We start from the raw sequence: 24,894 nt of genomic DNA on the forward strand, positions 1-24,894 counted from the left end.
CGTTGTAAAATCAAACCAAGTTATTTTATTATTAACATTATAAAAATATGACATAAATGAAATCAGATTGCAGCCTAAGGATAATTAAGCTTAGAATGTAAATAGATAATTTTCCAATTCACTTAATTATTTGATTTGTAAAAATGTATTTTACATCCAATTTTTAAGGGAATCAATCCATTTCATACAGTGAAATAATCTGTATAAGGTTGTAATGTCATCTTTATTTAAGGGAAAAGTAGGAAAAAACAAACTGTAGTTACATTGAATTTACAGAATATTGTAAATGTAATAGAAGATATTTATTTTATGTAGTCATTACATGAGGAATATAAAGAGAAATGCTTTATTTTACAACTCTACCATCACCTCCTGTTCTTTATATTCTTTCACTTATCTGTTACTGCATATTAGTACCAATCACTAGGAATTTCATTATCTGAACAATGTGTATTGTTTGTACAGGTTCTCATCTTTCTGAGAAACTCCAAACTTCTTTGGAAGAGGAGTGATGTCTCCACTTCAAATACAGTTCACTCCTCTGACTTCTGCTCCAGTCCCTCTACTGAAACTCCTCTCAATCAGGTCATTACTGACCTTCTATTTGTTATTTGTTAGCTTCTTTGCAGTCTTTATTCACCTTGATCTCTCACTAGGATTTGACATTATCAATTGTTTTACTTTTTCTTGATGCTCTCTCCTCCACAAGCTTCTGAAACACTATTTTCCTTATGGTCTTCTTCTCCAGTTGCTCTTTTCCAATTTGATGGTTCTATGTCTTATCTTTGAAATGTTGATCATCCCCTTGGTTCACACCTGTCTGTCTTGCCTTATATTACATCTTCCCAGGTTATCTCATCTATTCTCTTCATTTTAATTACCATATATGCTATTGGCTATCAAACCTATATCTCCAGCCCAGACTTCTCTCTTTCTTTTTTTTTTTTTAATTTTTTTTTCAACTTTTTTTTTATTTATTTTTGGGACAGAGAGAGACAGAGCATGAATGGGGGAGGGGCAGAGAGAGAGGGAGACACAGAATCTGAAACAGGCTCCAGGCTCTGAGCCATCAGCCCAGAGCCTGACGCGGGGCTCAAACTCACGGACTGCGAGATCGTGACCTGGCTGAAGTCGGACGCTCAACCGACTGCGCCACCCAGGCGCCCCTCTTTCTTTTATTCATCCATTCATTCAGCCAATTTTTAAAAAATTATTTGTTTGTTTATTTTTACTTCAGGATGCATCTTTAAAACAATAACATAGGCGTACCATGGTGGCTCAGTCAGTGAGCGTCTAACTTCAGCTCAGGTCATGAGCTGAAATGTTTTGTTAATTTTTTTAATGTTTATTTATATTTCGAGAGAGAGAGAGCGCGCGCAACAGCACGATGGGGAGGGGCAGAGAGAAAGGGAGACACAGAATGTGGAGCAGAATCTCCAGGCTCTGAGCTGTCAGCACAGATCTGACATGGAGCTTCAACCCATGAACCGTGAGATCATGACCTGAGCCAAAGTCAGACGCTTAACTGACTGAGCCACCCAGGTGCCCCAATAATAATTCTTTCATATTAACTAATACCCAGTCCATATCCATATTTCCCCAATCCCTAAACTGTTCCATAATGAACCTTGATCCAGTCAAAGACCACTCATTGCATGTAGTTATTTCCACCAAGTCTTTTATTCTAGAACAGTTTCTTTTTCATAATTTTAACTTGTTGATGGGCAAGTTGCCCAGGAGAATATTGCACCTTCTGTATCAGTTGCTTCCTTATGGTGTTACTTAGTTGAATTTAGCTATGTTTACTGGAAACTGGAAGTTAGCTCTACAAGCTCCAGCTTGATGGAGACAAGTTAAATATTTTTGGCTAGAATTCATCCTAGGTAATGTGTATGTATTGTATGGCATTACATTAAGAGACATAGTATATCTGGTCATCCCACCTTTAGTGATGCAAAAGTTAACTCTGGATTAGGGTGATGACAGTCTGTTCCTACCACTGTACAGTTAGGTTATAGTCCTCACATCAGCCAGTATTTCTTCAATGCTTATCCTGTGCCAAGTATTCTCTGGAGCTCAATCCATACTGGATATTCTACCTATATATACCCACGTGTCTCTCAAATGAGAGAGAAAACCCCAACATACATTATATTGAAAACAGTATGATAGGGTTACTTAGAAAGAAAGTATGGGCCAATCTAAGAGCATGTAAATTCTGATAATCTGTACTACCAGTTGTAAAGCCCTGGTAGAAAAAACAATAGAGACCAATCATAGGAATAAAGCTTAGGAATAGTTGTCTTTTTATTAATATATATTATGTAACTTCAAATCTCTGTACTAATACATAATGCTGTTTTTTAATAAACAAGTGCAAGCATCATTATGTGTTTAGAATACTGGCTTCAGAATCAGGCTTAGTCTAGGATCTGGCTCTGTACAAATAGTTAGTTCCATGACTTTAGGCAAAGCATTTTCACTTCTCTATCAGTTTCCTCTTCTCTAAAATAAGCCTAATGCCACTTTGTAATATTGTGAGGATTGGAAATACCATATGAAAAGTGTATACGCTCGTATTTGACACAAAAATACACAATAAAAGTTTTTACTTGTTTTATGAATAATAAAAATACATTACAAATTTGTGCTATACTTTTACAGAATAGGAAATATTGTTTGAGATACAGAAATGCTTAATGTGGTTTATTTTAAGCATAGTTTGTTCATGTCTATGGAAAAATTTGATGCTCTTTGTCACATTCCATTGAAGAATAGGGATAGCTAAGATTTAATAACTTATCATTTTGAGTTTGGAATTAGTTTTAAGTATTTTTCTAATAATTGTCTATCTTGCCTAATAATCAGTTACTATATAATGAAAATTATGTGCATAAGGAAGACAAGGTTCAAGTTCCTGTTGGAAACCAATGAGTAGACAAAGATATGATTAAGATTTTGGGCAGGGGGTAGTGGTGCCTGGGTAGCTCAGTCGGTTAAGCAGCCAACTCTTGATTTTGGCACAGGTCATGGTCTCACAGTCATGAGATTGGCCCCACATCCAGCTCTGTGCTGAGCGTGGAGTCTGTTTGGGATTCTCTCTCTCTTCCTCTCTCTCTGCCCCTCCCCCACTCTCACTATCTCTGTCTCTCTCAAAATAAATACATAAATCTTTTAATTTTTTTTTGTTTGTTTGTTTTTAAGAAATTGTATTTTCGGGACATCTGGGTGGCTCAGTCGGTTGGGCATCCAACTCTTGATTTTGGTTCAGGTCATGATCCCAGGGTAGTGGGATCGAGCCCTGCATCAGGCTCCATGCTGAGCATGGAGTTTATCTCTCTTTCTCACTCTCTGCCTCTCTCCCCCACTTGTGCTCGCTCTCTCTCTCTCTCTCTCACAGAAAAAAGAAAGAGTATTTTAAAATTCAGTGTTTTCAATTTTTTCCAGTCCCTCTTAAGAATAATAATCTGTTATACCATAGTATGCATAGTTTACCATTTTTCTCCATGTTAGTTTCTTTATTTTTAACTCAAACATTTTTACATAAAAGTATACATGTAAGTCTCCCTCTACCTGACCCTTGATATATCAATTCTCCCCAAAAGATACCTGTTGCCAGTTTTTTGAATTCTTTAGAAATATACTTTGCATATAGAAGTGGGCATGTGAATATATGCACACATACCTGCCTATTTTTTTTATACACTCCACTCTGCACCTTGTTTTTATCACTTATAAGTATCTTGGAGATTATTCTATATCAGCACATATAGATCTTTAAGTCAGTCTGTTTAGAGTATTCTCTTACTATGGACAGGTCACTAAGTGGGAAGGTTTTCAAAGGCTGTTTGGGCAAGCATGGAATCCAAACAAAGGGAGTTAGTAGATCTTTAGAATCAGAATCCTCTCAGCTAGTATAGCTTGAGCAAGTCTCCACAACCACAAAAATATTCTTACCAAAGAACCAGTAATGTTCAAGTTAGCTAACCTAAGATTCTTTTTCCCTTAGAAATAACTTGAATGAGCACAGGAAATGTTTGCCTCTGTGATTATTATACTTTTTCATTCATTTACTTGTTGCTTCTATAACTGACCAAACCCCTCTTTTGATATGTAGGGTTTTTTTAAGATATATTAATACATTGAGTTTAGTAAGTGTCATACCTTATGGACTAAAGAACCATGTAGTCTCATATCTCTATTTTAGTTAATTATTTTGTTTGGTGGAGCAGTTTTCAGATATTTTTGAATCTTGGAATGATGAATAGATTATATTACTAATATCTTTCCCTTCTCCCTTCCAATGTCCTGCTATATGGAGACACTGCCTTTCCTGTTGTGCTTTTTAAATATGTTCAGCTATTCTTCCCATTAACCATTAACCATTCCCATTGATCCCTTTTTTGTTGATGAGAGTTAGTTTGGCAGTTCACCTATCTCTGGCATATTTGGCAATATTGCTTCTTGGCCTTTTGGCTAAGATCAAGTGTAGTATCTGGCATATTTAGCATTAATAATAAGTACGTTTGTTATTTTAGCCGACAAGTCCTGTATTTTGCTTTTTAAGATTCTTAACTGAACCTGATAATTATTACACATTTTGTTCATCAGGTTGAGAATATCCTATGGATTTATAATTATTTTATCTTTCACATAAATCAAAGAATGTAATCTTCTAATTTGATCTTAAATTCATAAGAGAGGGTGACAATTTTTTTAACAGTAATTACCATAGTAAATTTTTTAAAAGGATAATTTGGTTGTCATACATCCCCAGGAACAGCAAATATTTGTTATTTTATCACAGAAAAATCAGAATTTTCATTTTAAAGCATTAATAAAATGTATAACAATAATTAATTAAATATTAATAAAATAAAGTAACATTCACTCTAAAAATTAGATTGAGGGGTGCCTGGGTGGCTAAGTCAGTTGAGCGTCCTCCTCTTGGTCTCAACTCAGGTCATGATATCAAGCCCAGAGTTGGGCTCTGTGCTGGGCGTGGAGCCTGCTTGGGATTCATTCTCTCTCTCTCTCTGTCTCTCTCTCTCTGCCTCTCTTTCTCTCTCTCTCTCTCTCTCTCTCTCCCCCCTCCCTCCCTCCCTCTCTCTCCCCCTCTCTCCCCCTCTCCCTCTCCTTCCTTCTCCCCCTGCCCCTCCCCTGCTCGCACACACTGTCTCTCAAAAATACATACATAGATTGAATTGGATATCCAGACTTTTATTCATCCTATAGTATCATCTTGAATGCCTTTTTGTTCTAGTTGCCATCATCAGCTGGAGTAACTTATTTCCATTAAGGCTATCATCTCCCTACCATAGATAAAAGTTTTCCAAGCTCAAGAAATAAAAATAACTTTTATTGGGTTAACAGTCTCTATAATGAGAACACTAGACCTGTCTCTAAGTTAAAAGCCATTTGGTTGCAAATAAGACCTTCCATACAGGCAAAATTACTAGTTTATTGATCCTTTCAAATAAAAACACATTCCAGTACACCTGAAATGATCCTTTATTTAGTGGGACTAATTGTTTTTTTGTGTTTTTGTTTTTTTTTTTAGTGGGACTAATTGTTTTGGCCATTAGCTTTTTGTGCTATTTTCTCTTGTCCCAAGGTACAAAAACATACAATATATGTTTATTAGGCTAAGAAGTCTTGAAAAAGGCAAGCAAGGTTAAGCAAAGAGAAACTATAAAACAAATAAAATGTTATAGGAAAAGTGTAAAGCACAATTCTATAATATAATAATAGTTGTATTGATTTTACATTAAAATAATTGGGAGTGGTTAGACCCCAATGACAGTATTTAGCAACTTTTGTTTTGATCAATCAATAAATAAGGCTTTGAGGAATATCACATGGATTTGTTTTAGAGGTATTTTAAGTGTAATTTTGGGAAATGATACTTTTATGGAAAGAAAGAGAAGTTAATAGTTATACTACGTATCTGGTGTTATTCTCTTTACTTTTAATAGTTTTGTGTTGGAATTATTCATTTTGGAATACTTTAATAGTCTCATTTTGGAATTATTTGGAAAATAGTATTAATAATATTTCCATCTTTCCAATAATATTTTACTATGTACTAGATTAGGGTTATATGATTTGCTGTGTCCCTAAAAGTAATTTTTATTCCATCTATGAACAAGATTCTTTTCTACAATATATTTTTCTGATTTTATAATGGAAAAATATGGCTGGCATGGAACAGGAGAATGATTATTAGCTGGAAAAGCTAAGTAAATGTAGCTAGAATAGAGTATTTCTGTTAGAGGAACATACCAGTATTGCTTAATTTTGGTTTTTTCTAGTGTAATTGTGTAACTTTAGTGTAATGACTAAAACTACAAATCAGTGTTCTGATGTGGTCTATCTTCCCTCCATATTTAAGTTAATAGAAGAGGGATTGTTAGCATTTTGCTTCATGAGACTTAAAATTATAACAACCATAAAATGTAGGTGCATTTTTCATTTCAGTTATATTTGTGAAAAAATATAAAAGCCAAATAACTTTCAAATTCCAAACTATCTATTGATCCTTATGAACAACAACAACAACAACAAAAAACTTAGATAAGTTTTTAGTTTTTCCTGTATCTAACTTAAATTTAAACTACAAAACAAAAGAATCCTGTGACTAACATAAACCTTAGGATTCTCTTAGTGCTCTAAATATTTTTTTTTCCACTTTAAAAATTCTCCGTGCTCATTATCATCTTGAAAATTTGTGTTGATAGAAGGAAGCCACACTATCCAGAGATAACTATCATTAGCACTTTGGTATATTCTTTCCAGATACATTTTTTACATAGTATTGATGAGACCTTCTGTATCATTTTTGTCTTGCTTTTTTCCATTAACATTCTTTGTTATAAACTCTTTTGGTGACTGCTCAGTGTTTTGCTTTGGATTACTTTAATTACTTAACTTTAAAAGATTATTATAAAAAATAATTTCTGAATAAGTACACATACTCCTTTAAAGGGTACTTATACTATGAATTCGTTTTTTTAGAACTAGCAGTCTGATGAAAAAGCACCATTTGTCTGCATTATCTTACCTTGGTGTGATTATACACATCTGAATTGCTGCAAAACTGCATTTGAAAATCGTCCTTATTAATACCAGGATTCCAGTTGAGTTAGGTAGGATCTTTAGACTGCTTTACAATTTTTGAGGCAAAACTCATAGAAAAAAGTACCCATAGAAATTTTCTGTGGAAAATGATGTCACTAAATCCCTTATAAATGTTCTCAAAGTAAGTCATTGGCAGCCTGTATTATTTGGCACATGCTCAGAGAATAAACTGTTTACTTTATAATCGTGTTCTGCTTTCTTAATGATAATGGTATGTCTTTAGAGTTTCCAATGATCTTGCATGTATTTTATTATTTAAACATTCCTATAATAATTATTTTAGGTCAACTGGCTATTCTGAGGTGATTGTTGTCGTTGGAGGCTGTGAACGGGTTGGAGGATTTAATCTTCCATACACTGAGTGTTATGATCCTGTGACAGGAGAATGGAAGTCTTTGGCTAAGCTTCCAGAATTTACCAAATCAGAGTATGCGGTCTGTGCTCTAAGGAATGACATTCTTGTTTCAGGTAAAGAATTATTACTGTAGCAACTTTTAATTTGAACATAGCTTGGCTGTTTTAAACAATAGTACTGTCTCAAAAAAAAAACCAAACAAACAGTGAAAGTGAATATGCTCACTTTAGGCAGATCAGTTTATACAACAAATAAAACCAAGAGTGACTTTTTGCGCTTAAAAACGAGCTCAAGATGATCTAGAATGATTTATAAGAGATCCACTAGAAAAATGCCCGTAATCATCATATTTTAAATGTTATCAAATGCATATAGAATATAGTATAATTTTTCTTAACTTTTACCCGTTAACTTTGTTTTAAGGAACACAGTAAAGTATGCAAAGTGAAAAATACCCATATAACTAAGCATCTCCAATACACCCAGCTTTTCTGAAATTCTCCCAAAGTTTATGAAACATGATTTTCCTTAAAATTCTTAACTTTTTTTTTTTTTAATTTCTTTTTAACGTCTGTTTTTGAGAGACAGAGTGCAAGCGGGGGAGGGGCAGAAAGAGAGGGATGCACAGAATCCAAAGTAGGCTCCAGGCTCTGAGCTGTCATAGCAGGGCCAGATACTGGGCTCAAACTCACAAACTGTGAGATCGTGACCTGATCTCGTGATCACGTGCTGAAGTCAAAAGCTCAACCAACTGAGCCACCCTGGTGCCCCAAAATTCTTAACTTCGTTTATGTGATGTTACATCTAAAATCAGAGACCGTAAAATGACAGACGTATACAAAGTATAACTACTGTATCAATGGTCCTAAGTCTGTTCATGGTTAATAATTTTACCAGCTTTGCAGATTACTATATTACTACCTGTTGAACAATGTAACAATACATACTTTATTTTGTACAATAGTATACTTTTGAAAAAATGGATGATTTAAAAAAAACTTTTTTTAAATAACTCTGGGTACTTCTGATGTCTGATTCAAATTAATAGTCTCATACATTTGTAAAATTCATATTCTGCATTTTATTATTTGGGGCCTATAATTATTATTTTTCAAGATAATCAGCCAAGTTTAAATCTGCTTTGTGGATCTATTTCCATTAAACTTTAAGAGGGTCTTTCATTTATTGAACTGAATTCACAAATTCTTAGACTGAATAAATCCTGTGTTTTAATTATCTATGCCTTGAGCATAAATCCCTTAGTGATATATATATTATTGTGTGTACATTGTTTTGCATTTAAAGGTGGAAGAATCAATGGTCGTGATGTGTGGATTTATAACTCACAGTTAAATATTTGGATCAGAGTTGCTTCTCTAAATAAAGGCAGATGGCGTCACAAAATGGCTGTCCTCCTTGGTAAAGTAAGAAACCACTTTTTATTACTATTGCTGGTACATTTCCAAGATAAATACCACAGCTGAATCTTTCATTTTACTCACTCTTTGGGTATTTTGGATTCAAATTTTATTTCCTTCCATTTCCAACCTCAGTAGATAAACTGCAGATATAAACAATTTGACACTGTACTTTTGAATGGATATTTTGTTTTCCCAATTTGGAATTTGTGGCAGTGAAGCACATTTCTCTTTTTATGCTCCATTGGAGTCTGAATGCCTAAGAAGCATTGGAAAATAAAGGAGTTACATCAAGTACAAAAACAGGCCAATGTCTAATCCAAGCAATCATTTTCCTTTGCTGACTGGCAGTCAGTAGGAGATACATTTATCTAGAGTGATGTTATTTTATCTTTTTTCTTTACACAAGTTAAGGACAAAAGTTTAAAGTAAGTGTTAAGATAAATTCAGCAACATATTTTAAAGAAAACTGATTATTGACTGTAGCTAATACATATTTAAAAATATATAATTTGGGGGCGCCTGGGTGGCTCAGTCAGTTAAGCATCTGACTTCAGTTTAGGTCATGATCTTGAAGCAGTTTGAGAATTCAAGCCCTGTGTTGGGCTCTGTGCTGACAGCCTGGAACCTGCTTCAGAGTCTGTGTCTCCTTCGCTCTCTGCCCTTCCCCCGTTCACACGCTGTCTCTCCCTTTCTCTGTCTCTCTCAAAAATAAATAAGCATTAAAAAAAGTAAAAGTATATAATTTATCTTCTTTGTCCTTAGGAACTTGAGAAACACTTATAGACTAGTGGTTTCCAAACTTTTTTAAACCAGCTACATCCTCTTTTTTTTTTTTAACGTTATTTATTTATTTATTTATTTATTTATTTATTTATTTATTTATTTATTTATTTTTACGTTTATTTATTTTTGAGACAGAGACAGAGCATGAACAGGGGAGGGTCAGAGAGAGATGGAGACACAGAATCTGAAACAGGCTCCTGGCTCTGAGCTGTCAGCACAGAGGCTTTTATTTATTTTTGAGAGTGCAAGTCGGGGAAGTACAGAGAGGGGGACAAATGATCCAAAGTGGGCTCCACACTAACAGCAGCGAGCCCAATGTGGGGCTTGAATTCACAAACTGTGAGATCGTGACCTGAGCCAAAGTTAGGACACTGAACCGACTGAGCCTACACCCTCTTTTCAAAGTTAAATCTAACATAAAAACCATTACATAGAACAGATAAAAATACAGCAGTATACCAAGGGCTCTTTAGCTTTTCACTACCTCCACCTCTATCAGCTCCTCCAAAGCTACCTCAAATTAACAAGCAATCTGAGCAAAAGCAGCATACTTGCTTACACGGGTTTTTTGGGTTTTGTGGGGTTCTTTTTGTTTTTTGTTTTTTTTGTTTTTTTGTTTTTTTTTTTTAGAAAGAGAGAGCATGGGCAGAGGAGAGGGGCAGAGGGAGAGAGAGAGAGAATCCCAAGCACCCAACACAGGGCTCAATCCCATAACTATGAGACTATGACCTGAGCTAAAACCAAGAGTCAGATGCTTAACCGACCAAGCTACCCAGGCGCCCCGTTACTCATGTTTTGACTGGTTCCCTGATGCCCCCTTCTAAAAAGATTGCTGCCTCTTAGGTCCTTCTGTGGAGACATTTTAGAGCCACCAATGAGAAAACAGAACTGCTCTAATTGAAACTGAGATGGTGCAGGAACCCTTCCCATTCAGCCTCTCATCAGCCCTCGTGCCCTCCCCCTATTTCCCCATGGAGGATTCTTGAAATTTATATACTGTAGAATACTAGAGTTTCTCAAAGCACAGTTTGAAAGCTACTGTTTATTCCTAAGGATATTGATCTGTTGTGCTGCTGCTATTGACAGTCAATGAAACATTGAGGATCTTGAAATAGATGTAATGGAAATAAAATATTAATTCTATTTAAATATTTTCCAAAATCACTAGTTTGTTAGTACCTACTATATTATTTTTTTAATGTTTATTTATTTTTGAGAGAGAGAACATGGGAGAGGGGCAGAGAGAGAGGGAGACAGAGGATCTGAAGCAGGCTCTGTGCTGATAGCAACAGCCTGATGCGGGACTCGAACTCATGCTCAGATCATCAGAGCCACCCAGGCACTCCAGCACTTACTGTATTGGTTTTGGTAGTCATGCGTCAAGAATGATAAAATATTACTGAAAAGGGGCAGCCAAAATATTCAAGGGGGTGGAAAGAGAAGAGATCTAACTAAAAAAAATTGTACTTATTTAGCCTGGAAGCACAAAGGCAAATGAAAATGATTGATGTCTCAAATATCATGTATGGATTGGAAAGCAATAATTTATTTGACCAATGTTAGTATACTTGACTTGAAGTTACCTAAATCTTAGAAGCAGTAAATCAAGAAATGAAAGGAGTCTTTCTTACATAGCATATATTCAACTCATAGAAACTGTTGCCCTAAAAACTTACAGTATAAACTGAATTCAAACCTATAAAATTACTTAAATTTATAAATTGTCACTATTAAGGTAGGATAGTAAGAATGATTTGGAATATAGAATCTAAATAGGAAGGAATCTTAGAGAATATTTAATGTCACTTTTTCAATTGTTAAAGAAACCTAATTCAGAGTGATCGAGTCACTTGCCCAAGGTTATACAGAAAGTGATAAAGCAGGGGCAAAACAAAACTCAGATTTTCTTAATCTAGAGGACTTTCATCTTGATGCTCACAACATATATTATTAATTTATGCATGTAGGGGAATGATATTAAAGTTTAATGCTCAAAATTATATATGTGATAGGTATTATTACTGTCTACATTTTTAAATTGAGGAAATTAAAACTGAATCTCAGAGGGTAGGTAAACTGCCCAAGATTTACATTCCATGGCAATGCTAGATATGAACCCTGCCTCTCTTGACTTCAAAGCCATGCCCTTAATTGCTACATTTTGCCACAGTTGCCATACCCTTTCCAGCTGGGTGACCTTGAGTAAATTACTTAACTTCTCTGGACATCATGTTGTTGAGAGAACAAACCCACCAAGAGATCATTTTAACATAATGTGAGAAGTGCAAGATTGAAATACGAAATAGCATTGGCTGCTCTGGAAATTTGGAGGAGCACAGAAAGATAAATTGTGGACAGACTAGAATGTCAGTGTATAAAATTTGGCCTTGACCCTTAGGCATCTATTGTTGAACTACTAAAAGGAATTGATGAGGTATTTTAGGAAGATTAATCTGTGGTTGAGGGAGCACAAGAGTGTAGACCAGGAGATTGAGAAGTATAAAATGATATGGACCCTGACTTAGGATAATGGCAATTGGTAACAAGAGGAAAAGACAGATGTGAGATGCTGTGAAAGAAGACTTAGTGGGACTTACTAGTTATTTAGATATGGAGGGAAGAGTTGATAATGACTGTTCATTAAAGGAATTGTGGATGTTAAACTGGAGAACATCTTTAGGTTAAAAGTTTCTTGTGTATCTCATGATTCTTAATGGGTTATTCTGCATATAGATCATTTAATAAATAGCTTGTTGATTAGTTCACCTGTCGCAAAGATATTACTCTCCCTACCTTCCTCATATTTGTGAAACCTATTGAAATGTATATATAGTATAGAGTTCATTATGTCTCAGGTACTTTGCTAGGCACAGTAGGTACTAAAATGAAGAACAAGATAGACCCTGCCTTCAGTAATCTCACAGTCTAGTAATCCTTGCCTAATATTTTAGTTTTATGGGTTTGTTATTTCATAAGAATCAAATATTTTCATTATCCATGAGTGTGAGTATTTAAGCAATCATGTAATTCTCAACATGAGCAGTATCACCCTTAAGGGGGTGAAGATCAGTTCTTAGGGGTGAAAAGAATTGTACTCTTTCATATATAAAGCACAGATATATATACAGTACATAAATGGATATACAATATATCTGTGGTATTAAAACTTCATTGGAGGGGGCTATTATGAAAAAACGTCTTAAAAGTATCATTGGTGGTGGTAAGAGGGTGCCAATAAAGTTTCAGAAACTGAGCTAAATATATTGCAATTACAGTTATCAAGGGCTTTTTAAAGACAGATCCCTTAATTTCTTAGTCAACTACTTAAAAATTCAGATTTTTGACAATTAAGGTTTTTCCATGTATTTTGCATATTAGGTATATGTTGTTGGAGGCTATGATGGGCAAAACAGACTTAGCAGCGTGGAATGTTATGATTCCTTTTCAAATCGATGGACTGAAGTTGCTCCCCTTAAGGAAGCAGTGAGTTCTCCTGCCGTGACTAGCTGTGTAGGCAAATTGTTTGTGATTGGTGGAGGACCTGATGACAATACTTGTTCTGATAAGGTAAGCCATGTCGTCTTATAGAAATTACCAATGATGTATATAAGGAGAAAACTACATAAGGCTTATCAAATAGAGAGCTAGGTCCCTTATTGTGAGGAACCTTTTAAAAATTGGTACTTTATCCTTTTGGGGGAAAACATTGAGTTTCAAGTTGCTGAAGTGAAATCCTAATATATCTAACAATTTTCCGTAAAAAGCTTTATCTAATTTTTTTGAAATAAGACTAATTTCAGAGTTTGGATCTTAGACTAAATAAATTGTTTTAAACCTCTTAACTGCAGTAGTCTACAGAATCAAAAAATTATTCACACAAAACACGGTTGGGAAGTGAATTAGCAGAGTAGGTAAGATACAGTAGCTATGCTGCTTTCAACTGGGTCATCCTCTGCGTACTTTAAAAGTATTTTTTAGAACAAAAAGGAGGAAAGGAAACCTCTGTAACGTAAATGGAGGACAGCTCAAAGTTGCTGCAGTTCATTGGATTCCTGGGATAAAAGAACATGTGCCATCCTCACACCTCAGAAAATACTGTATTTATTCTGGAAACAAATGTCTAATACCTAATCCCTTTAGCAATTGTTTACTGAATTTTGTCAATCAATTCTTTTTTTAATTGAATTGTAATATAATGTGGTCAGATGTTACATATGTAGAATTCAGTAATACAGAATTTGTGGTAATTCAAAGTACACTGAATTGAAATTGTGTTCTTTTGAAGAAATGACTTCCTAAAAGTATAAAGAAATTGTATTTAAATTGAGGCATAGTTATCCTATAGGACACAATTTTTTTTTAATCTATACTGTTAATTTTCTTTTTTTTTAATGTTTATTTATTTATTTTGAGAGAGAAAAAGAGCCAGTTAGGGGCAGAGAGAGACAGAGAGAGAGAGAATCCCAAGCAGGCTCCACACTGTCAGTGCAGACCCCAACGTGGGGCTAGATCTCACAGACTGTGAGCTGAAACCAAGAGTTGGATGCTTAAGCAACTGAGCCACCCAGGCACCCCAACTGTTAATTTTAATGGAAATAAGTAAAGAAACTTACCATGATAGCCTAGCCAGTCATCCTGGAAATAATCTCTATGTGTGTTACTCTGTTCTGCTTGATAGTAATAAATTTGCATCTGAGAATTTTGTAATTCAGACATTTCCCTATCAAGCTAACCTTTCTTAATTCTGTGAACTAATGTGAATTAATTAATGTAAATTAATAAATAGGATTTGATTTTTAATCATGTTTCTATGTATCGGTAGACTTTTTTATTAAGCAAATTCGCATTTTTGTTTAGAAGTTTTAATTAAATATTTCTATACATTACTAGGTTCAATCTTATGATCCAGAAACCAATTCTTGGCTACTTCGTGCAGCTATCCCAATTGCCAAGCGGTGTATAACAGCCGTATCCTTAAACAACCTGATATATGTTGCTGGTGGGCTGACCAAGGCAATATACTGTTATGATCCAGTTGAAGATTATTGGATGCATGTACAGAATACATTCAGCCGACAGGTAATAACATAAAACAATCCAAAAGAAAAATCAACCAATGAGGGACCAAGTACATGGCCATTATAAATATACTGTAATTTCACTGTTAATATATTTCATGTGTGCTTGAATTATTTCATAACTTTTAAAACTCCACATTAAGCATGTGGTATGACGTTTTGAACTCCTTCCAGAGAATTGTTTTATTGAAATAGCTTAATTTTTACCATCCCATGGTGAAGCAGCTGTTGTACTTGAGCTGGTGACTTTTTTCCCTTGACCTTTTTCAGAATCTACTCTAGTCCTTATCCCTACTTCTTAGGTATTTTGAAGAAAACAAATGTTCCCAAACTGGTTTCTTTCCTTCTGTGGCTTTTATCATAAAAGAAATGGCTGTGCTCCGGTCTCCTTCATCCTATCTGTACTCCTACTCCACCTCTACCCTCTGCCTCCCCAAAAGCCTTCTCTCAGCCTTTGATTCATGGCTCCAACCTCCCTCTTTCTACCACCAAAATGCTTGATGGTTCTGATGCTGGAAGTCTAGCTCTACCTATACCACTCTAAGGTGTTATACTGCCAGAGGTCATTACTAATAATCTCAGTTTCATTCATATACTCTTACTTTTTCTATCCAACCCTTACATATAAGTTTTCCTTGAGCCTCTTTCCCCTTCCCTCTTCCCAGTTTCTACTCTGTTCCTGAGTGATCACATTTATTGCCCAGTACTGATACACTTCAAGTCTTTATCATCATTAAAACCTCTCTCTTGTGCTCCAGACTCAAATTTCCAACTGCCTATTTGATATTTTTTTATGATGTTCTATGACTCCAAACTTAAATCAGAATTCATCATCTTCCCCAACCCTGCTTTTTCTGTTTCCAGGCAACCTAGTGAATAAACAAATTGTTTCTTCCTTACTCACACTCACAGCACGTCTGGCACCAGATATGTGCCACACCAACCAATTCTCCATCTCCAGCTGAGTGTCTTACAATTCAATTCAGTTCTAACACTATCTACCTGGAGTTAGAGTCAGATTCCGCAAGTTGAGAGCTCAGTCCCCAAGACTGCCACTGCCTCAGACGCCAACCACTGGCTCCAGCTTGTCCCCAGTACTTTTGACACACTGGCTATGAATTAACATTCCCAGAACCCCTCCTTGGGTTCGGTAATTTGTAAGAACAGCTCGCAGAACTCAGGGAAACACTTGTGTTTATTTGGTTTTTTGTATATTAAAGGATATTATAAATGATACAGATGAACAGCCAGATGAAGAAGCATATAGGGGAAGGTCCAGAAGGGTCCAAAGCACACAGGAGCTTCTGTTCTGGGGTTGAGGTGCACCCTCCCCCAATCCAGAAGCTGTTCGAATCTTATACTTTGGGAATTTTTGTGGAGGATTCATTATGTAATTATTAATTTAATTTCTAGCCCCTGTCCCCTCTCCAGAGAACAGGGAGTGGGGATGAAAGTTTCAAGATTCTAATTATGGCATGATCTTTTTGGTGACTAGTCCCCATCCAGGAACCAGCCAATAGTCACCTCATTAAAACAAAAGACATTCCTATCACTCAGGAAATTCCAAGGGATTTAGGAGCTCTGTGACAGGAACTGGAGGCAGAGACTAATATATATTTTTCTACTGTTTCACACCGAGACTTATCTCTTAGATTTTCCCCCACTTTCTCCTAAATTGAATCAATCCAGCATATCAGTTCTGTGTCCCCAGAGTTTTTCCTATTCTTTTCCATTCCTGTGGTTCCTGCTTTTGTTCAAGTTCTTATTAGTTCTTCCCTCAACAAAAACAGTAATATTCTAATTAGCGTTTAATGTCTTGCTTCTCTAACCCATTTTGCCACCAATTATTTCCCAACGAATCCTATTATATTCCTTCTCTGATTGGAAACATACTGAATAAAATCCAAACGTTTTCCCACTTCGTTCTAGACCTTCTGTTGTCTGAGCCCTGCTTGCCTTTTTAGCTTCACTTTCTGCAACTTTATCCCAATTACATTAAGTATCTGTTAACTTGCATTTGCAATACAGATCACACATGTTCTTGCCTTGGTTCATGCTATCCTCTTAGGCTCTGATGCCTTTTCTACCTTCTCTACTTGTTTTTTTTTTTTTTTTTTAATTTTTTAACGTTTATTTATTTTTGAGACAGAGAGAGACAGAGAGACAGAGCATGAACGGGGGAGGGTCAGAGAGAGAGGGGGACACAGAATCTGAAACAGGCCCCAGGCTCTGAGCTGTCAGCACAGAGCCCGACACGGGGCTCGAACTCACAAGACTGTGAGATCATGACCCACGCTGAAGTCGGACGCTCAACCGATTGAGCCACCCAGGCACCCCTCTACCTTCTCTACTTGTAACACTACTCTTCTTTCAAGGACCACTTCATGTTACAATAAACTGAAGTTTCCCTGTTCAGAATTAATCTGATCTGATCTGTCACTGCCCTTATACCTCTATTATGGCAGTCATATATTCTGTTATGAGTATCAATGTTTATATCTGTACCGGAATTCCATCTTCTTAAGAATACTGTTTTTTCAGGGCGCCTGGGTGGCGCAGTCGGTTAAGCGTCTGACTTCAGCCAGGTCACGATCTCGCGGTCCGTGAGTTCGAGCCCCACGTCGGGCTCTGGGCTGATGGCTCAGAGCCTGGAGCCTGTTTCCGATTCTGTGTCTCCCTCTCTCTCTGCCCCTCCCCCGTTCATGCTCTGTCTCTCTCTGTCCCAAAAATAAATAAAAAACGTTGAAAAAAAAAATTAAAAAAAAAAAAAGAATACTGTTTTTTCTCTTTCCCAATGTATCTTGTATTAATTGGTGCTCAGTAAATATTTACTGAATAAGTCAAAAATGAGACAGTGAAGTAACAAAGGACCTAATTTTAAGGGTCTTAAATGTAATATCCCTAACAGATATAGACTATAAATATAATGAATAGGGATTGAGTATAACACCATTTTTCTTAAGTTGTTGACATTGAGGTATAGTCTCTAATTAGTAATGTATTCAAAATAACATTGCCTCAACTGATGAAAGGGACATAATAGTATCTTCAGCTTCATGGTACAGAGGTAATATAATCTATCATTCTTGTATCACATTTAAGTAAAATGAATCACATTTCTCTAGCTCAGTGGCCTCTACTGGAAAGGACAATCTCCAGTTCTGTAGAAGTAAGAGTGTGCCTTACCATATAAGAACCCATATTATGGTCATATTCACCTGTGTGACAAGTGTTTGCACTTATTTCTAAAATTTTTTTAAAACTTTTTAAATGTTTATTTATTTGGGGGGGGGGGGGGGGTGGGCAGAGAGTGAGAGGGAGACACAGAATCCAAAGCAGGCTCCAGGCTGCGAGCTGTCAGCACAGAACCTGACATGGGGCTCGAACCTACAACCACGAGATCGTGACCTGAGCCAAAGTCAGATACTTAACCGACTGAGCCACTCACGTGCCCCTAAATTTTTTTTTTTTAAGTAAACTCTACCCCCAATGTGGGACTTGAATTCATGATCCTGAGATCAAGAGTCACATGCTCTACCAACTGAGCCAACTAGATGCCCTAATTTGTAAATGTTTTAATCAAAGCTAATATTTATTGGCTTATTAAGTGAATATTTTAAAGTATAATGCATTTTCACCAAGAACTGTTCATTCAGAACTTAGCTATATCATATAAAATGATAACAACTTAGGAAGATAATTGCCAACATCTAGTATAATGCAGGACATACAATGAATATCTTTTTAACTACATGATTGAGATAAAACTATGAAAAAACAACGGGGCAAACATGGCACATTTTTTCTAATTAATGAATAATCTGACTTCGGAAATTTCAAAGAAGAAACATTTAGATAAGAAGTGTATTAAATCTATTATGACAAAGACAAATCATTGAAGTCCAAATCAAGTATTCTATATCAAATCTCTTGAAGCAAAAAATAATGATATTTCTGGGATTATTTTTTCTCCTCAGTCCATTCTTACTACCAGTACTTCTAAGTGTATATTTGTAAACATTATTAATAGGTAATTTTTGAACCATCTGTTTGCCTACCCTTTTGACGCTAATCAGTGAAAAAGGAAAAATCAGCTGTAATTTCATGTTAGACAGTTATTTGAGTCAGACTAGTTTTTTAAATGCTTAGAATGTTAAGTAGCAAAAAAGCTAAAAAAAAAAAAAAAAAAAAAAAAAACGAGCTCTTTGTTTTGCTGACCTAATGGGCCTAATGCAACCTTTTTCTCTTTCTGTTCCTTATTATTTCCGTGCCTCTTGATTCTACATGATTCCTAAAAGCTACAAGTTGCTATTTTAAACATATTTTGCTTTTTAACTCTTGTCAAGAACATCCTTTGAAAAATTGTGGAATTTTTTTCAGGTCAATGATATTTGTTTTTTAGAGTAATTATGTTATTGACAGAAAAGAGTAAAATTTAGCTAAGAATCCCATTATGTGCAAGGTTAAAATATTATTTAGGAAATTTCTATGTGCCAGCCAAAGTCCTAATAACAGTGCTTTGTTAATTTGTTTATAACTCTTTCTCTCATTCATTCATTCAACTTGGGGTAATCCTATTTGACGAATAATGTTCCTACTCCTTGGTCATATAATAGCCACTTTCTATAATAAGGGAGCTTCCTGTAATAGGAGAAGCAAGCCATGTTCTTCAAAACTATTTTTGTTCAACTGCTGTTAAGTTAAAACCCTTCTCTCTGTCCACTTAGCCCCCACTCCACCTCCCACATCTTGGCCCCAACCAATAACATATCTTAACATTTCATTCATGCAAAATTATCTGGCACTCATACATAGAGCAGGAGTTGGGCAAAAGGGAGCTTATTTGATGTGTCTTTTTTTTTTGGTCTGTTAAAGCAGGTCTTATTTTTCAGTTTGCTACTAAATCCCTTACCTTCAAGAATTAATTTTTTTTTTTTTTTTTTTTTTTTTGTATTTGGTTGAACAGGAAAACTGTGGTATGTCTGTGTGTAATGGTAAAATATATATCCTGGGTGGAAGACGGGAAAATGGAGAAGCCACAGACACTATTCTCTGTTATGATCCTGCAACAAGTATCATCACAGGGGTAGCTGCAATGCCCAGGCCAGTGTCCTATCATGGCTGTGTGACTATTCATAGATACAATGAAAAATGCTTTAAGCTCTAAAGCCGGGATACCTCACCCAAGAAGCCACACCAATCCAAGATGAGAGGTTTGAAAAACTCCAGAGTGGGAACTTGACATATCTCCTTTGTGCCATGTACGCAAAAAAAGTAAAGATAATAATTGTGGTGCCTTTCCCCCCAAAATAACCTTTCAAACTGTAATAAAGCCTTTCCTGTAATTGGGGAAAAAAATTTTGTTGTTTTTGAAAGTAATAGTGGTTATTGCTTGGGTTTTGAGAGTGTACCTTTGTAAGTATTTGTAAGGAACTTATGTGGAGTCAGAAATAATGTCTGCCTGAATAACTTTTAGGAATTTGTGAATGGTTTCTTCATTTATGTACGTTTATCTGCAAGCCTATATATTCTTTGTCATATTATGTATAGAAAACTGCATGACTTAGGCTTCGTTTAGGTTGGATCACATAATGCTTAGAATGCTTAGAATGCATTCTAAGAGGGGAAATCAGTTTCAAAAATCTTTGAATATCCAACCTGATTAATTTTATTGAAAGTTTTTTCAGTAATTGATAAAAATGTAGTAACAATTTGAGTATCATAAAGTACTGAATTATCATGACTTACTTCTTAGAATTGTTGTCTTGTATTAAACATATTTTTGGGAGAACATTGGGTAGGAGATAGAAATGCAAATGCCCCTAAAATGGGGATTAAAATTATAGGTTTATTCCTAAGAAAAAAATTATATAAGACCATTGAAGGGGAAAATGACCACTGTGGCTCTCAAAGTATTTATGTATCATCTCCAAATCCTCTAAGGAAGCACCTTTTCTTGAACCCGGCAAAAGAGTTGAAATCCACATTGCAAGATTATTTTGTGGAAAATGGGGACAAATTTTCTCCCTAGCCCAGTAGGGTTTGACTTCATTAGTATGGTGCTTTGGGTGAGGTCCTCTTCCATGGTTATCCTCCTTTCCTGTGAACAGGTAAAAATCTTGGAGTCTCCACTGTTAAGTTGCCTTTGAAGGATAAAGCAGGGACCACCTATCAGTGGGTCCATTTTTCTTTTAAAATTAGCTATCCAAAAAACTAGCAGCATTATTTGCAGTTTAAGATAAATCTTTCATTTGGTACCCATTGTGGAAAATACTGGTCAACATTCTCAAGCTTCTATACAACAAACAAGTTGCCTTTGTCTAGATTTTTCAACTCCATCCAGTTTATAAGCTTACTAGTTTTCAGAAAGGAATGTAAATTTTTTTTCTAAGGCAAATGGAATGGCAGGAACTGTAGCAAAGTGATTACTGTTATTCCTGGGTAAACAGATATAATTTACAACATTTGAGGGACGTTCCAGGGATGTTTCAGGTAGCCTGCTGGATTTCAACTTCCCAGGCACTATTGTCGTCTCACATCATAATTATATACTCCTGTCACAGGAGAGATGATGCAAATATGTGACTATAGTGTCACCAGATTTCTATTAAAACCAAGTTAGTAATCAAAAACCTAACATTGATAAACCACTTTTGTTTTCTCATCTTAGAATGATACAGAGATTTCTAATAAATCATACGGCATCAACTTCAATGCTTAGCTGGAATCTGAATTCTGAGAAAAGCTCTAAAGGTCTTACAAATTTTTAGGAAATTTTAATTTTTCAAATTATAATTTGAAATGATATGTACCTTTTTGAGATAATTATCAGAGCAATTCAGAAAACAATTTTCTATCATTTTAGTTGAAAGACAATTGTACATATAATTGGGACACTTGTTTGAATTTTAGAAAAAACATCTACTTCTGCAATATAACTTTTGTAGATAATGGAAATTATTTAGTTCAGAAATTCTTTGCGGTAGATGAGATAATGTATGAGAAAAGTGTTTTGTAAATGCTAAGGATTATACAAATGATACTTGTTATTTTCATGTGTATTTGTAAGGTTGTGCCCATGATACAGACACTTCACACAAAAAAAATCTTCTCAAGATAACTTGTATCCATAGTACTTTTGTCTATTGTAAAAGTGTTAACTATTTACTTGTATTTCATCTTACATTTATTTTTAATATCCATGTGTTTATTGTACTAAATTTGAAATGAAGTTCTAGAAAACAATTTTGTTTAAACATAGACTTCATACCAATATCATTTAATTTTTCTACATGATTTAAAACTAAGTAGGCCACCAAGAACTTAGCTTGGATCCTATGAAATTAACAATTTTTGAAATTACCCAACTGATATTTCAATATCCTTTAACTGTTTATCTTTCTTTAGTGATTATTGATAAATAATGGTGTTAGCATTGATAAAAACGAATTTTAGGGTATAATTAGTATATCAAAATATCAAAAGGGATTCATAAACCAAATTGTGACAGATTATATTCATAGTGTCATCACATAGTTGACAGGCTTTCTTTTGATAGGAGATGCTCACATAAGCTTTGGGTTAGTATGTATGTATATACATGTGTATATAGATAGATAGTACGGTTATGTACACACATATATACAAACACCAAGAAATTGATCAGTTTGTGATGATCAGAAAGAAGCACATAAAGTAAAAATTGGTTGACCTTATTAAATTCAATTCCAGAAGATTTTTTTTTATTTGGGCATTTCTATCATTCGTTTTTACATTTGAAAGTACATGATGAGGAGCACCTGGCTGGCTCAGTCAGTAGAGCATGCAACTCTTGATCTTGGGGTTGTGAGTTCAAGCCCCACGTTGGGTGTAGATATTACTTAAAAGAGTTTGAAAGTACATGATGAGTGTTAGTGTAATAAATCGCATACAGTCAGAATCTGTATAATACATAAAGTTTCACAAGATCAGAAAACAAATTGGAGGTAGAGACGAGTTTGCTAAACCCAGCTGTGATACCTCAGTGGGAAAAGGAATTCAAGTGTATGTTTGTGGATCAACAGGAAAGTATAGTTGTTTTTTGTTCATGAACATGTGTTTTCCTATGTATGAGTGAGCTATAAAGTGTTCTAATTTTTACAACAGAAGACCTTCTTTTTCTGCTTTAATCTTCCCACTGACTACTGCACAGGTATGAAATAGTAGCTTATTGAATTTTCAGTAACCTTTTTTTCCCCCTAGATGACTGAAATATAGATATTTACTCCATTTAAACCAGGTGTTAAGGAAAAAAATGATGTAAATACTCAGGGAGGGTATTAACTTGTCATTTTTGCCTATTTGGTGTGTTTAAAATGCCATAACTGGGGCGCCTGGGTGGCGCAGTCGGTTAAGCGTCCGACTTCAGCCAGGTCACGATCTCGCGGTCCGTGAGTTCGAGCCCCACGTCAGGCTCTGGGCTGATGGCTCAGAGCCTGGAGCCTGTTTCCGATTCTGTGTCTCCCTCTCTCTCTGCCCCTCCCCCGTTCATGCTCTGTCTCTCTCTGTCCCAAAAATAAAAAACGTTGAATAAAATGCCATAACTAAATAACCTTCAGTTCATGATTCGAGAGTAAATTTAATTTGGTTAAGGGGCTTCACACAAGGCAGTGGTTGAACATTCATTCTTTTATATTTAGAAAGATGAAAATGTTTTGTGGACTGATACATTTTCTCTTAGTGAATATGAATTGTTTATGTATCTCTACTGTCATACACCCTTTTGAAACTCAGGAAAGACAAAGGTTCAATTATACTACTTTTGTCAATATGCAAACCAGGTGTGTGTGTTTCTTTTCCCTGTTGTCTGGATATGGCAAATAGATTTTTTTTTTTTTTTAAAGAATTGCTGTGAGAACCCATACATGAAAAGAGAGGGGTTGAATAGTTGTGTGTGCCTTTTGTGTCTTGAGATTTGTATGTGGAAAAGACATCTCCAGACTGTATTTTCAAAGAGAAGAGATAACTATTTATGTGGTGCCAAGTGTTAAGATAATGTCTCTTAAAGGCTTCCTGTGGAAGCCTTTATTTTACTAAACTCAAGACACCAGTTAACCTCAACACGATTTTGGCCTTATTAGAATTTCTTGTGCATTATTTTGAAAGGCAGGTTTACATCACCTCACCCCATTATTCTTTGTAGTTAAATAAATAAATTCACCATATCAAGTAACCAGAAGGAGGGCAATTTGGTGGCCTTTTAAAAGGTTGGACTAGGTAGGTATACTTATTGTCACATCTAATGCTAGACACCAGAAACCATTGAGCCAGAGTGTGAATTGATGATTCCAGAGACATTTTCAACATACTTCAGACATTTTTTAATGTTTTTATGAATGTTTTACATTTGTGTGATGGCCTTAGATATTAAATTTACTTAGTGCTAAAGATCATCATAAATAATTTTTTTAAAAACAGCAGTAGTCATAACTTATTTTATATATTGTTCCAAAGAAAAGAATTTGTTTTAATGTTTTCAAAATAACTGCATCTGAATTTGTTTATGTGCCTTAAGTTCTCTAGTGATATTTCAGTTTTGGTGTTTTTTTGTTTTTTTGTTTTTTTTCATTCTAAACAAAGCTTACCTTCAGTGAGTTTCATATCTGTTTCCTACAGAGTAAATAAACTTCCCTTCTTCTTAAATTTTTTAATGAGCACCATGTGGTTGCTTGGCAGAATGAGAATGTTAAAAAATGTTGAGTGTTTGGAGTTTTATTATATTTGGGAGTATTGTTTGTTTTTGTTACCAAGGTGCTTTCTAAGATATTCAGACAAACATCTAACACTGATTAAAACTTTGTGAAATGTCATTTACGATATCTACATCTAATGTCAAAAATGTAAACACACTTATTTTTGTTCCATTCTTATGTACTTTTTTTTTTCCTCCTACAGGCTTTTTCTTTTATCTTTCTTGAAAAAGTTCTTATTCTTCCTTTCCCCCTCATCCCTCCCCATAGTTTCTTTATTTAAATCTTTGAGAATTTCTGGAGCTAAGACAACACAATTATAGAGTTGAAAAAAAGCATAATATGCTTTCCAACTTGTACAGACCTATGGCAGCCAAATGTCATTCACTTTT

At 35.2% G+C, this 24,894-nt stretch overlaps 1 protein-coding gene and 1 pseudogene across 6 annotated transcripts in view; both read left to right on the top strand.

Annotated features, from left to right (window-relative positions):
* Nucleotides 1-23,970, top strand: part of KLHL24 (kelch like family member 24) — a 43,888-nt gene extending 19,918 nt beyond the window's left edge. For all 6 annotated transcript variants that reach the window (XM_047875347.1, XM_047875345.1, XM_047875351.1 and 3 more), the window contains 5 exons: nt 7,421-7,605; nt 8,798-8,916; nt 13,075-13,263; nt 14,587-14,775; nt 19,741-23,970. In XM_047875347.1, the coding sequence (XP_047731303.1) occupies nt 7,421-7,605; nt 8,798-8,916; nt 13,075-13,263; nt 14,587-14,775; nt 19,741-19,941 (883 nt within the window). In that variant the 3' untranslated portion in view covers nt 19,942-23,970. The remainder of the gene's footprint in view (nt 1-7,420; nt 7,606-8,797; nt 8,917-13,074; nt 13,264-14,586; nt 14,776-19,740) is intronic.
* Nucleotides 4,457-4,622, top strand: LOC125175914 (uncharacterized; annotated as a pseudogene).
* Nucleotides 23,971-24,894: the final 924 nt, after the last annotated feature.

The sequence above is a fragment of the Prionailurus viverrinus genome, chromosome C2 (assembly GCF_022837055.1).
Source record: "Prionailurus viverrinus isolate Anna chromosome C2, UM_Priviv_1.0, whole genome shotgun sequence".
Classification (NCBI taxonomy): Eukaryota; Metazoa; Chordata; class Mammalia; order Carnivora; family Felidae; genus Prionailurus; species Prionailurus viverrinus.